This window comes from Pyrgilauda ruficollis, unplaced genomic scaffold (genome assembly GCF_017590135.1).
Source record: "Pyrgilauda ruficollis isolate IOZ18807 unplaced genomic scaffold, ASM1759013v1 scaffold14, whole genome shotgun sequence".
In the NCBI taxonomy this organism is placed as follows: domain Eukaryota; kingdom Metazoa; phylum Chordata; class Aves; order Passeriformes; family Passeridae; genus Pyrgilauda; species Pyrgilauda ruficollis.
Genome location: NW_024512543.1, coordinates 7,661,986 through 7,675,942, shown reverse-complemented (window position 1 = coordinate 7,675,942; position 13,957 = coordinate 7,661,986). Strand labels below are relative to the sequence as shown.

The window sequence follows — 13,957 nt, the reverse complement described above, 5'->3', positions numbered from 1 at the left end:
ATTCCTTGATGGTTCTAAATGTTGTAATGTAATCTCATTTGAGACTGAGGTGAAACTGTTTTGGCCTGAGCGCTGTTGCTGAGTAGATACTCGTTTTAAAAAACCAAAACAAAACCTGTTCCAGGATGCGTGTGAATACAGAGAGGATGACGAGCAGGTGGACATTGAGACCGTGGAGGAGCTTTCAGAGAAGATTAACATTGCCCGTCTGAAGGCCACAGCTGCTCATATCGAACCCTCCGACCCGAAGTAAGCACCCCTGGAGAGCACCTGTGTATTCCCTGTGTATCCTGCTGCTGGGCTGGCGTGGAGTGATCCCATTAAACAACAGGTGTCATGTGATGGCAAGATAAAGCAAGGCTTCTGCCATGCCTTCCTCAGCACTGGTGCTTCCCAGTGTCTGTGAGGATGGTGCTGGCAGCACTAAGAGTAGTATCAAGGTGGCTTAGCCTTTTTGTTTTTCCCCTCTGATTAATTCATTTATGGGGATGTATCTTGTAATGTAAAATTATTGAGTGAATAGCCTCCCTTCCTGCAAAGTGAAAATTAGCAGGGTTGTCTTTGTTTTACATGTGGTTTTGTAAGCTTTGTTTATTCATCCTGGTGGACTTCTGGGCAGGAACAGTCATTAGGTTAGTCCCTGACACTGTAAATGAAAGATTTGTCTTTGGGACCATTGCCCCAGCAAAGAAAGTATTTTCTTATTGACATATAGTCTGCCATGGTTGGATAGCTTGGCTTAATTTTTTTGCTTGGTTTGTTTTTGTTACTGTTGCTGCCTTTGCATTTTAATGACAAAGGCAAAATAAAAATATGGCTTACTGGAGGAATGTAATGATAGTTGTGGCTGTTTCTCAGTTGCATCAAACAAAAAAATGGGGAACATTGCATCTATCATTATTTTTGCTTGAAGATTTTATTTTTAGAAACTTTGAAAAAACTGTCTGGTGCTATTATATGTCTACCAGATGGTTACCTCTTTTTTCCTCCCCTTTAAGGATAACAGCTCAACTTTTATCCTAAGGTGATGACTTCGCTTTAAATTTTGAAAGTTTTTCAGTGAGAGAGAAAAACAGATGTTATGTTTTGTAAAAAATAATTTTCAAATGTATGTTTTCTTTGTTTTGTTGCAGCTCCTGAGATATGAGGAAGCTGCGGTTATTATTTATTAGGATAGTAATAAATGTGAGGATTTTGGTTGGTGTTTCTTGGTGGGGGAGGGATTGCTCTGCCATCTATATTAAATCTGTGTTTATTAAAAAGAGAACCAAAACATAATTTAAAAAGATACTTTGTGCAGCTAACAGTCACAAGTTGAATTTATTCTTTTTGTCATATAGTGAAATAGTTTGTCTTTTCCACTCTGAGATAATTTCACAGCTTTCAGAACAGTTCAGTTATTTCCAGGATGATGGCATTAGAGATAAGAGTTCACTTTCTTGAGAAAACTCAAGAGTATCCTGCTTTTAGGCAGTTACACAAGAAAAGTTAATTTCAAGGCATAAAAATGAGCAATTCTAGACTGTTGGAATGTAGTTAATGAGGATAGAGTGTATGAGACGAGTAGCATTGGGAAAAACTTTTTGCCTTTCTTCCAGATACCATCCTCCTAATTCTTCGGATGAAACATTATCAGAAAAACATTCAAAGGTATATGTTTGCTCTCCTCTTTCCTTTTAGTATCACACCTCCATTTTAAAGATAAACTTTCATCTCACATGCAGCTCTTAATATGATTCATCTGCCTTGCAGATACTTGTGATTAAATGCAAGAAACCGAATGTGCTGGGGGGGGGGAATTGCTCAGTCCAAATTTCCTTAAGGCAAAAGGGCTGGTGCTGGCATCAGTGGGTTTCAGATTCAGCTTTAGCTATGGGAGGAAGATCTGCCTTTTATTTATGGCTGCGTTTGCTTAGGTTTTGTATTCTTGGCATGAATAATTTTTACAGTACGCTTAAAATAATAAACGGGTAAAATGTTCATGTGTTGGAGAAGACTGTAGAATTATAGAGGCACAGCACTGGATGAAGGATTTCTAAAAACAGAAGTTTGAATATATGTTTAGGCAAGTTAAAGATATCACAGAATCCTTTCAAACCAAAACTCACTGCAGTCCTTCAGAATCTTGTGCTGTATTTTTGGGTGGCTCTGAAGCCAGTTTCTCTGTCCATAACTTTCTGTGATACACTTGACGTCAGCTCTAGGGCTTCCTCCTGTGGTGGGATGGGGCCTTGAGTGCAGTTGGAAACTGGTGTATTTCTTAGCTACAGCAGGATGGGATGTATGCCTTTGCCTGAGACCCCTGGATGGGGTCCAGGATGCTCTGTGTGCCTCACCTTTTCCATGTGTCCTCCTCTCTGCCCTTGAATTTAGGTTGTAAGGCCCTCGCTTGACAGGAACCCATGGCCAACATGGGAGCAGTTGCAGCTGTACTGTGCTCAAGTCTGCATGTGAGAGCAAAATGGCTCTCAAGAGCCAGATTTTGGGAGACAAATCTTTGGATTCCTCCTAGTCCAGCAGGCTCAGAAATAGTATCACTAAATCTGAGGAGTCTTTCCGCTCATGCTCTGGGGTTTGAAGCAGACCTAAAATTATACAAAAAACTGTGTTAATTACTTCCCTATTAAATAAATAGCATAGCTGTACAAAACCTGGAAGAGTAATGATGAGACAAAAAACTTTTGAATCTGTGGAGATCAGTAGTTTTTCTTATTGTCTGGCAGTTGTTTTAGAAACTTAAATTCAAAACCAGAGGCTCTTGGCTGCATTCTGTTTGTTGGTGGATGTCTGGGGTGATAAACGTCAATACCATCTTTCACATTCTGACTTACAGTATCTCTTTGGCACCAACCCATAATGAAGCTATGAAAGAAAATGGAAATCAAACTAGTTTAACTCCAGGGAAAGATTCAAGTCCCCTGTATTTGATGTAATTATTTCATTCATTAGTAGACTTTCTTGACAAGCAAACAAAAAGTACTTGGCTCAAACATACGTGATTTTGTTGTAATGTTGTGATTTTATCTAAGTAGCCTTGTGTTGTAAAAAATACAAGCTTATGAACTGGAGGGACTCATGCTCTTTTGCGGTAGGGTTGATGTGATTATGTTGGTCTCTTCTTTGGTCAGCATTTCATTTCTTACTGTGTGTCCTTCTGATTCTGAACTTTCAGGAAGATTTAGTAGCCGGATAGCATGACATGGAATCTTCAGGTGTCTGTAGAAAGGCTGTAAATCTCATGTGCATTTGAACATTGTCTGCCATTCCATTGCCTTCTTTACTTAAACTGGTCAATCTGGTTGCTCCTCCTGCAGAAGCATCAGACCTGGAAAAGAAAGCTGAAGTCCCAGGCTGAAGCCTTTGCTCATTACCGCCAGACACACACGGCAAACGAGCGTCGGCGACGTAATGAAATGAGAGGTCTCTTTGACAAGCTGAAGAAAGTTTTGGGGCTACTGAACCTTCCCAAGGTCTCCAAATGCTACATTCTCAAGCAGGTAGGTATTTTGGAGCTTAAGTGAGGAGGAGAATCATTTAATCTGGACAGTAATTATGCTAGTATGAACTCTTCAGGTGAGTCCCAGTGTAGAGGGGACTTCTGTCATCTCTGCTGGACTCTCTAGAACAAAACAATACCTGAAAGAATCTGTATTCCAAAAAGCATAATCTTGATGACATGAACATATGTTTTTGGATTGGGCCTCCCCTCATATTCTTCCTGAATCGTGGAATGTTATGTCTTAATTATTTAGTGGTTTACTGTGCACATAAGGAAATTTTTTAATCCATTAAATCAATTACTTTTTTAATGCTTGAGAAGATGGCATTTATACAGACATTAAAAGCTTAATTATAAAGATGTAAATGACAGGAAACTAAACATGAGTGGTAGATATGTAATTATGCTTATCTACTGTACCTAGAAACTGGAAGATAAAAGTTTGGGGTTTTTCCTAAAAATGGCTGACCTTTGGAAGAAGGGCAAACAAGATGTTTATCACTCTTCAACCAGCGTTTAGGGAAAGCTGGCATTCATGGTACTTCACATGCTGTCTCTCAATCCTATTTTCTCAAGATTACAGAAATTTGAAAATAAATTTTGTAAAGGTTTCTGGGAAAGAAAATTATTTGTGTATCACTGGTTTATAAATCAGTTCCCTGATACTATTTTAGGCCTTTGAGGAAATCCAAGGACTGACAGATCAGGCAGATAAGTTTATTGGACAGAAGACGTTACTGACACGCAAACGAGATGGTCTGATCCGAAAAGTATCCACGCTTTCAGGTGAGACTGGTTTTGGATGCAAACTAGCTGTAATAATGAAAGATGAAGGAAAAGGCTTTTAGGAGTGAGAATGTGTGGACTAATCGGTGGATCCAGGTGTGTCATTGCTTCGCATAAAATTCAGACTTGTGATACTAAACAAAGTTGTGCTAAGCTGTGACTCAGTGATAGGCTCATCATGCTGGTAGAAATGGCTTTTGTTCTCCTTCATGCCTAAAGGAAGTGTGGAACACTCTCTGTGCTGGGAGCCATGGGCTTGGGTTCCTTTGGAGAGGCTGGGTGATGGTGATGGTGTTACTTCATTCTGTCACTGGTCACTTCCTGAAATGCCTTTTCTGCTCAGCCCTTCACAGTCACACACAGCTCTCTGGTCAGTACTGGTCAGTACTGAAACCTCCAACTCCTTGCAGAGCTTTGCAAATGACTCTTTGTCCTGCTTTCTCAAGAACCAGTGCTCCTATGGGCTAGAACATGTCAGCTCTGTACACAGAACAAAAAACTGAAGTAGATCATAAGCTGCTGCTCATCCAGACATTACATCTTGTACTTACTATGTCTTTCTGTGCCATTTGGAAGGGTAGGAAAGCTGTGACACATTTTCAACCAGTGTCAAAATGTGTGATCAAACAAAATATTATTCTAATCTTGCAGTCTGGGACTATAAACAGTGAAATACTTGTAAAGTAGAAATGAAAGATGCTTAAATCTTTTGTATTTACATTAATCCATTCATGCATATATAAGGTAGTTGATTTATAAAAAGTAAAAGGTGTTGTAGTGAAGTCTAGTAATCTAGAAATGTATGACAGGCCTTTTGAGCAGAGAATGAAAGCAAATAACTTCACAAAGTAGTTATCTGATCTTTTGCATTCCTAGTGAGACCTCAAATTTTGTGAGGAAATAGTCCTGTCTCAGGACAATTAGTTAAAGATATACCATGATGTTAGACTGTAAACACTAAGCAGAAAACAAGCTAGTACAGTCACTTGAACTTGGATCATATAAAGTTGTGTGTATATGCAGAAAACAAATTATTTATGAAGTCTGTGTGTTTATCCAAGGCTAGAATTTTCATGGCAATGGTAAACTGTATGTGAGTTTACATTCAAATGTCACTTGAGTAACAGGGTCCATTAGTCCAAGAAATTTCATTCCAGGTAAAGGTAACATTTTATCCAGTAAGTCGCATGTTTATCATTAGGAGATGTGGCAGGATTTTTTTTATAGCTGTGGGTGTTTTCTACTAGTCTTTGTTCAGCAAGAGCTTGTGCTTGTCCAGGCTAATTTCTGCTTATCAAAGTGGCAGATAAATTCTAACATGTGTGGATGTTTCTGAAGGGAAAAAAAAAAAAATCTGAATAAATGGGTAATTGCTGCACTCTGGTATTAAGTATACTATTTACTTGGTGGGCATGGATGGTGGTTATCTGTTTTATAGTAATTGAATAATGTCATCCTAACACATTATTAGTTCTATCTTCAGCATTTTAGTTTTGGAAAGAGAGTTTGAAAGTAGGCTGACAATCTGATAATTTTTCTGTAGGAAAGACAGAGGAGGTGGTCCTGAAGAAGCTGGAATATATTTATGCTAAACAAAAAGCAATAGAAGCACAAAAAAAGAAGAAAGAACCTGAGCCACAGAAATCAGCTGCACCCTCCACTGCTAGCACCCAGCAAGAAGGATCCTCTGCTGCCCCCAGAGAGCCAACCCCGATAGCGATGACAAACAGAAGGGGCAAGCCATTGATCCTTGCCAGGAGAGGAGTCCGGGCCACAGGTGGGCTGCAAGTGGTGCATGTCCTGCATCAAGGGGAGACAGCCATTGAAGCTGCACCCTGTGGGAAGGCAAAATGCCAGCTGGCTTGTGCAGGCAGCCTCACTCCTGAAACAGAATTGTGCATAGGACCGGGAAATGTCCATATGATAGGTGTGGAAACCACTTGCTTTCAGTAAGGATGAGACCAGTACGACTGAGGTCTTCAGGTGAACATGACTTCAGAGTTTCAGAATGATGGGAAGTAAATTCTTAGTAAGTTGTCCTTTAATTTCATGGAGTTTCACTGCAATCCAGCAGTAATTTGTAAGAGTTGAAGGTGGTTCTTTTTCTGCTGACTCAAAACCTGAAGTTCAACCCCCCAGAATGCTGGGATTGCTACAACAGACTCTTTAAAACCTCCCTTCTCAAAATGCTAGCTCTCAACGTGGTGGAAGTTTGCTCTTAAATGGCAGAGTTGTCAGACGTTGGAGAGTATTTTTCTGTAGCTGGGGATTTGTAGAGAAGCGTTCAACATTTGTGGAGACCTTCACATCATATATGTGGGAAGGAACAAAAGAATGGCCCCTTCCAGAGCTGTACCTAATCCTGGCTTGCAGGGTGATGTGCCAGAATAAATGAGTGTTTTACTTACCTCTTTTCTTGCAGAGGACTCCTCAGCCTCTCTCACACTCACGGCTGCAAGCGTAGTGATGACTCCACAGGGGCAGGTGCTTACGCTGAAGAGCCCCCTGGTCCCAGGGCAGGTGGCAGCTGTTCCTTCCACGCTGCTGCAGGCTGAGCTAAAGCCTCGAGGGGTTGGTACTGCCATGACAACACAGCCAGGTAGGATCACATGGGATGATAGTAATCAGTATAACGCTGTTCATAGATCTGCAGCACAGTTTTTGAAGTTAGTAAATTTTGCTTTAATATTTTGGATTTTTTTAAAACTTGACTGAGGTAGAACTTGGTGCTGATAAGAGAGATTACATGTCATTAACTCAAGCTATCAGTTTATCAACAGGTTAGTAAAATGTGTTAAAATTTTGCTATTCAGAAATTAGGGAAACATAGGGAAGAATTCCTAATCACATAACCACTCTGCATTTCTGTTTTTAATACTTTGTTATTGAAGTCTTGCCTTGAAGTGCACTGCTCCTGTTTTCCAGGAGTATCTGAAGTGTATTAAAGTACTGTATCTGAGTATCTGAAAGGCTTTTGTTTCCACTTCATCCCCTGTTTCGCTTTTCTTGGATAGGTGTTACTTCTGTGATGATTCAGCTGCCAGGATCAACAGTTCCTGTCCAAGTAAAAGGAATCCTTGCTAACTCTACCATTCCTATTACACTGTCAACTGTTGCTGGGAATCCAGCACCCTCAACAGTGGTATCAACTACACCACCCCACTCAGGTATGCTCTTTGTTTTTCATGGATCTTTGTGCTTGCATGTAGGGAACATCATCCTTGCAAAGCTGAAGGTTAATTGTTTTCTCTCTTAGGGTGTAATCGTAAGTGTTATTTTCTGGGTATTCAAAGAAAATCATGATTAAATGTTTTGAACAGTTTACTAGGAGATTATGGATTAGAGCTTTTTAACTTTCCTTCATCTCACTGAGCCTGCTTGCCATCAGGAAAGTCAGGATAATGTAATGCATCCTCCTGGGGAAGCTTCAGTTCAGAGTGATGGTGGGGCTGCTGAAAACCTTTGCCTGTAACATCAAGACTCTTACTGTGGCACAGCCCCTTCCCATACCCTGCCAGCTCTGCTGCCCATGGGAGGGCTGTTTTTCAGGGCCTCATGCTGTACATTGGATCTAGGTGTGGGGTGGTTCCTGCCAGCAGGGTTCTGCTTGCCATCTGTTGTGCTGAAAGCAAGCCACTCACTTTCTGCTTCCTTGTAGTCGTTCAGTCATAATGAAAAAGGAAAGTTTACTTCAGATTTAGGGTTGGGAAAATCTGAGTGCTATTAACAGGGAACAGCTAGGAGGCAGAAAATAGGTAATCATTTAGTCCCTGGAATGTCTCTGTTGTGCAGAAAACCATAACTGCAAGATGTGGTCATAAAAACAAAGTATAAAAAACCAGTAAGAGGGAAAATTCTCATTTTGTTTGCCTTGTGCATCACCATCTGAACTGTAAGCATTGCAGGTGGTTGCACTGGAGCTTGCTGTTGTTCTACAAGTCGAAAATTAAGCTGTTGGTGTGTTAGAGCTTCAGTTGACCAGAGTTGTGTAATCAGTCTAAATTGCAGTTTGCTTGAGGAAGACCTGAAAGTGAGCTAATTACACTTACTTAGGAATTACCTTGCAGTTAACACATACCCTAATGGATGCTGCTTTGTGTGGTTTTGCAGAAAGCGAAGATTCATTTATGATGCCAAAGATTGTTAATGTAACATCACTGGCTGCTGAAGCAGGCATGAATCTAAACCTGAACCGAAACAAAAATTCAAATGCAACAGCAGCTGCAGGTACTCCAGCTTCTGAGCAATCCTTGGCTGTAGCACCCCTTGAAACTACGAATAGTGACAACATCCTTTCAGAAGAAAAAGCCAAACCATGTCTGGGAGGCAGTGGTGGAGATGGAGGAAATACCACAGGTCCAAAGAAAGTTTTCTTTGAAAATAAAGATGTCCTTCCACAACTCTGGAACGTGTCATGTACAAAAGAACCTCCAGAGTCCTTCAGCAAAAAACTCTGCATTGGTGAGTTTGTAGGAAGCCAAACCAGGAGGAAAGATGGTGATTCTGGAGGGGAAAGATTAAAATCCAAAGAATTGTCATTCCGCAAGCTGCAGATCAAAGATTCCAGGATAGAAATGGAATTGAGGAAAGTAGCTTCGGCAATGGAGGAAGCAGACCTGGATACAAGTGAGATACTGAGCAGCATTGAGGAGAGCGATGACACCGATGAAACCCTCACTTCGCTGCTCAATGAGATCGCCTTCCTCAACCAGCAGCTGAACGATGATGCCTCAGCCATGTCTGAGCTGCCTAGTGCCCTCAGGTCAGATTTCTCTCATAAAGATGCAGAAGCTCGTCGGGGAACAGCCAGTGATCTCTCCGCTGCAGATGACTCTTCCTTCCAGTTTGGCCATTTGGGAGGCAGTTTTAAGGACCTTTCTGAAGTTCCAGGAGGTGGTGGCTCTTTAAGCCCCCTCCTGCTGCACCTGGAAGATGATGACCTTAGTGATGGGGACAAGAACTCCGGGGAGCCTTCATCTGAGGCAGATGTCTTAAAGATAGTGATAGGTACTGAAATGAAGAATCCGCTTTCCAATCTGTCTGTAACCAGTGGTGGGAATGGCAAAACAGTAACAACCTTGTCAGATGCCACTAACGTGACTCCGCCAGTTTTGCAGATGAAGACTAATCCAGAAGCCGGTAATGCTGACAAGTCGTGGAGGCCCATGCCGAAGCTAGCACCACTTGGTTTGAAAGTGGCAAGTCTGCCGGTGGACTCAGAGGGGCAGAGTAATAAAGTGATGCCTTTACTGGCACCTATAGTCGCAAAACTGGCTCCTAGTGGGGTAAAAAATTCATTACCTGCCACTCTTCAAGAAGGACAGGATAACAAAATGCCCGCATTAGCACCTCTGGTTGCGAAGTTGAATACTACTGGGACCTTGCCTTCAAGTTCAGCAGGCAAATAAGTGCAGATGTTTTTTATCAGACTGGAAGAGAGATCTAGAGTGGTGGCCAGTGTCGTTGTTCAGCAGCCTCCATTGTCTGCAACACTTGTTTTCTGCATAGCATCAGTACTGTGTTCATCTGAGGGGCAGGCCCCAAATTGTCAAGTGTTAGGAAACTTTAAGCATGTTGATCTACTTTTACCTCACTGTTGTGTTCTGGGTGTTCTCCTTCCCCTTCTCAAGACAACAGAGATGATGTATAACCATTGCTGGGCACATGGTATCCTTCCAAAATTGGGTTCTTCACAGGAATAGTTATCGAGGGACTGAGAAACTGAAGCTGTTGAAAGAGATTTGTTTTCTCTCCCCAGCAGGGAGGCAGCTGTCATGTTGGGAAAAAAAATAAATTGGATTATCTGGTTTTGTACCAGGCAAATTATCTATGCAGAAATGGCATTGTTCATATTTGCTTGTTTTAATATTTGCAGAATATGATAAATATGCAGAAATCAGGTTGTAGTTACTCTCAAAGTTGATACCTAGAGCAGCAGAAGGGAAATCTGAGACTGCAGAGGGCTGAAATGAAAAGGTTTTTTCTTTGGTGCTAGATAGTTCTCTAGCAGAGACTTTTTAAGAGCTTATGCACAGAAAATTTTAATAAACACTTATAACTCTCACTGCTGGGGAAGAAAAACACATTTCCACATTTCCCAATGTAATTAGAAGGAGGACAGTATGTTAACTTTAATAATACTGTCATCACTCTCACCTCCTGCCCCCACACAAATACTTCCCCTTTTGATGCTTAGGACATCTGTAAGGAAAAATTGCAGAGAGTTGAAAGAAAATGTGGCCACCCTATTGCTACGTCATTAAATACATTGCTGAAGTAGCTAGAGTGTTTTCCCAGGTCCTATTTTCTTTCCTTCTGTCATTTTTCAAGATGTATGTGGTGGCTGGGAATGTTCACACGAAGTATTGCTTTATGAAAATACAGAATGCTTTCAGGAGTCTTGTAGCCTGGCATAAGTGAGCGAGGTGTACATGTGAGTGTAAATATGAAAATATGTGTATAGCTTTCCAAACCTTTCATTTCTTTATAAATTCAGGAAAGGTACTCAGAGGTTTCTCACTGCATTTGCACAAGCTGTGTATAGCAAAAAAGTCAACAAAAATGCTCATTACCAGGGAAATAGGGCAGTATTGAATCACAAGATGTATTTTTTATTCTTCTCTGCCACTGCTTACTCAATAACCTGTAGATGCTCTTCACTGTTCAGCTGTTGAACTGTGACGGGCCTGCAGACTGTAAAGATATTTATATTTTTGTACACAATTTCTGTTTTCATAGTTTTCTTGACAAATGAAGTTTTCAGCCTCGGAGAGATGATTTGTTAATGAGTATACACAATCTTTTCCTATCAAGTTTGTAAATATAAGTTACGGTGCGCTTGGGGGGCTTCTTAACTGTTCCAAAAAGGTAAAAACTGTTGCCGTGAAAATTGAAAACCATACAGAATTTCGATGGTGCATTTTGTTTTATGTTTAGGAATGTAATTCCATGTTTTAACTGTTCCAGCAACAGCAGCCGGGATTACCCCCTGCCATCCAAATTGCCCATCTTTGTTAGTGCAGTAATCCAGGAATTTCATCCTTCCAGCACTGAGGTTGTGCAGGTGTTGCGAGCGATGTTCTGCCACAGTGAGGGAGCACTGTTTGTACAACCATAGCCCTGTTCAGTACGCTGCATCTTCTGGATCCATGTCTAGGTTAGATTCATCAGGGAATGAACATACCTTGGGTGTTTCCTCAGCGTTTTTATTATTTATTTTATGCCACAGAGGAGAGAAGCCCTTCAAGCTCTGTGTGTGTAAAGTTACTCCAGAGACTACATTAAAAAAGATTTTTCACCTGGGCATTCTAAACTGTGTTTTAAAATAGTTACATACAACTCTTTTGCCTTTTGCATATTTACTATTCTAATATTTCATACAAGTCTAGTATTAGTGATTTGAAAAAGAGAGTTTAGGTCATTATGAGAGTCCTGCAGGGTCTTACAGTTGTCACTTAATGCCTTAGGAAAGGGGATTTACAGTCCCAGTAAGTAATTAGACAGATGTTGCTATGTTGCTTCTTATTGAGGATTTTAACCTTATTTTAAACTAGTAGAAAGAAATGCTGCTTCTCATTAAGGATTTAAACCTTATTTTAAATTAGTAGAAACATGTTGCTTCTTATTAATGATTTTAACCTTATTTTAAACTAGTAGAAAGAAATGCTGCTTCTCATTAAGGATTTAAACCTTATTTTAAACTAGTGGAAACAATGTTTCTTCTCATTAAGGATTTAAACCTTATTTTAAACTAGTAGAAATCTGGAGTAACTAAATTACTTTACTAGCACTACATCAGACTCAAATTTATTTACCTGGGAATCTGGTTCTGACTATTTCTAATAGGCTGAGGTTGCTTATTGTTTTAACTTGTAGTAATTTGTTTTTCCAGTAGATTTCATTCCTCCTGTGTGAGAAACAGCAGCAAGACTTGTGCTGTGATCACTTTTAAATTCCTAATCACTAACCCTTGTTTCTGCACCTCACTTTTTTGTGGTTCCAACAGCCAGTTTTAATTAGCACACAGAAGTGTGTGTTCTCTGTGGGACAGAGAGGCTGTAACATGATAACCGATCACACGTGATCTAAAAGAAATAATGTACTTTTCAGGATGTTCTGTTTATTATCGGGGAGTATAAAATTTATGTATGTGAATTTACTGTTTGACACTGGGCAGAAAAAAAAAATTACTGCAGTAAAAATGTAATGATGTCAAGATGACAGCAAAACCTTTTGGTCCCTAAATGTTACTAGAAAATTAACTAAGAACAGCCCCCCAGTCTGGCTGTAAAAGGTGGCATTTGGTGTGGTTCTGAGGAAGATCTTTGATGGGTTCTACCACCCAACAAAGCATGTTTGAAATGCTCTTGGGTTTTGCTCGTTTCACTGTCTTGTATCTGCAGCACATTATTTTGCTATGAATTTAAATGCTGACTCTTTGCTCTTCCCTTAAGCTCCCAAACATTTTAAAAGTTACATATGCTGTCATTTGAGGCAATAATCATAGAATATAACACTTTATGAGAAGATTCTGGAAACAGGAGAAACAAGGAAACCCCTGCAAGGCGCACGTTCTTGCTTGACCAAGACACCTGGAGATTTTCTTTGTTTTTTTACACATCTGTAAATAGACTGGAATGTTTTTAAGAATATAATGAAATGTCAGATTTAGCTTTTTTCCTTTTATATATTAAAATATATCTTTCCCTCTTTTTTGCTTTTGAAAAATTGATATTTTTGTAGAAATCTAACAGTACAAGACTCTTAACTGTATGTGAGGGACAAAGTGTAAAACTAAAATAAACCAATCAAGTTCAACTAGAAACTGGCTCTGCAAGTTTGTTACAGGGAGAGAGGGGGAGCAGAAATGAGGTGGTGGTGGGCTGTTGGTGACACGTGGCATTGGACCTGAGCAAGTGCTACATGAATGCTTTGAGGCCCGAGCTTTGGCAGCGCAAACACTGGGTTTTGGTTCAAGGGATCAGATAACTCAGAGATTTCTCCCTTCAGTCTTAGCAGTATGCAGGAAATGTCATCCCTTGTAAGAGGGGATTTTGACTTGCTGAGTGCAGAAAAGGCACCGAAGGGACTTTCTTTTCTGCGAGATGTACCCTGAGCAGGAAGCCAAGGGGGTTAACATTTGGTCATGGCACAAAAAGAAACAGAACTGAGAGCTGAGAGATGAAGCCCACAGAAAAGCTTAGATTTCCTTACCCCAACGCCAAGCCTGGGTTTGTCCTTTGTATCTGTGTCCTTTAGAGAAGTTGAACACAAGAGCTGTCCTACTGGGAACAGGTTTGCAGATCTGCCTTTATGCGAAGTGTCAGAGGAGAAATGCTTCTTAAAAAGAAATGGATAAAATGCCCATAACAAGTAGCTGTCTATGGCTGCCACATGCAGTAATTGGAAAGTGAGTGGGGGTTATTTTGTGTGGGTTGGTTTTTTTTTTGGTGGGTTGGTTGGTTAGGGGGCTTTTTGTGTTGGTTTTTTTTTGTTGTTGTTTGGTTGGTTTTGTTTGGTTTTTTCCCTTTTTTTGGTGGTATTTTTTTCTTCATTATGTAGTACATTTCTACAAATGAGAAGTTAGCCTTACAGACCTGAGAAAAGAAAATACAATGAGGAGAAGAGTTACACATGAGGGTAAGCAATTGACTGGAGAAGACATGTCAGAGA

At 40.4% G+C, this 13,957-nt stretch overlaps 1 protein-coding gene across 9 annotated transcripts in view; it reads left to right on the top strand.

Moving 5' to 3' along the window:
- Window positions 1–13,107, top strand: part of MGA (MAX dimerization protein MGA) — a 59,927-nt gene extending 46,820 nt beyond the window's left edge. For 8 of the 9 annotated variants that reach the window (XM_041459737.1, XM_041459734.1, XM_041459736.1 and 5 more), the window contains 8 exons: window positions 125–249; window positions 1,599–1,650; window positions 3,315–3,497; window positions 4,174–4,285; window positions 5,829–6,062; window positions 6,708–6,884; window positions 7,300–7,452; window positions 8,396–13,107. In XM_041459737.1, coding sequence (XP_041315671.1) covers window positions 125–249; window positions 1,599–1,650; window positions 3,315–3,497; window positions 4,174–4,285; window positions 5,829–6,062; window positions 6,708–6,884; window positions 7,300–7,452; window positions 8,396–9,693 — 2,334 coding nt within the window. In that variant the 3' untranslated portion in view covers window positions 9,694–13,107. The remainder of the gene's footprint in view (window positions 1–124; window positions 250–1,598; window positions 1,651–3,314; window positions 3,498–4,173; window positions 4,286–5,828; window positions 6,063–6,707; window positions 6,885–7,299; window positions 7,453–8,395) is intronic. The other variant, XM_041459735.1, reaches the window with a different exon arrangement.
- The last annotated feature ends 850 nt before the right edge of the window (window positions 13,108–13,957 follow it).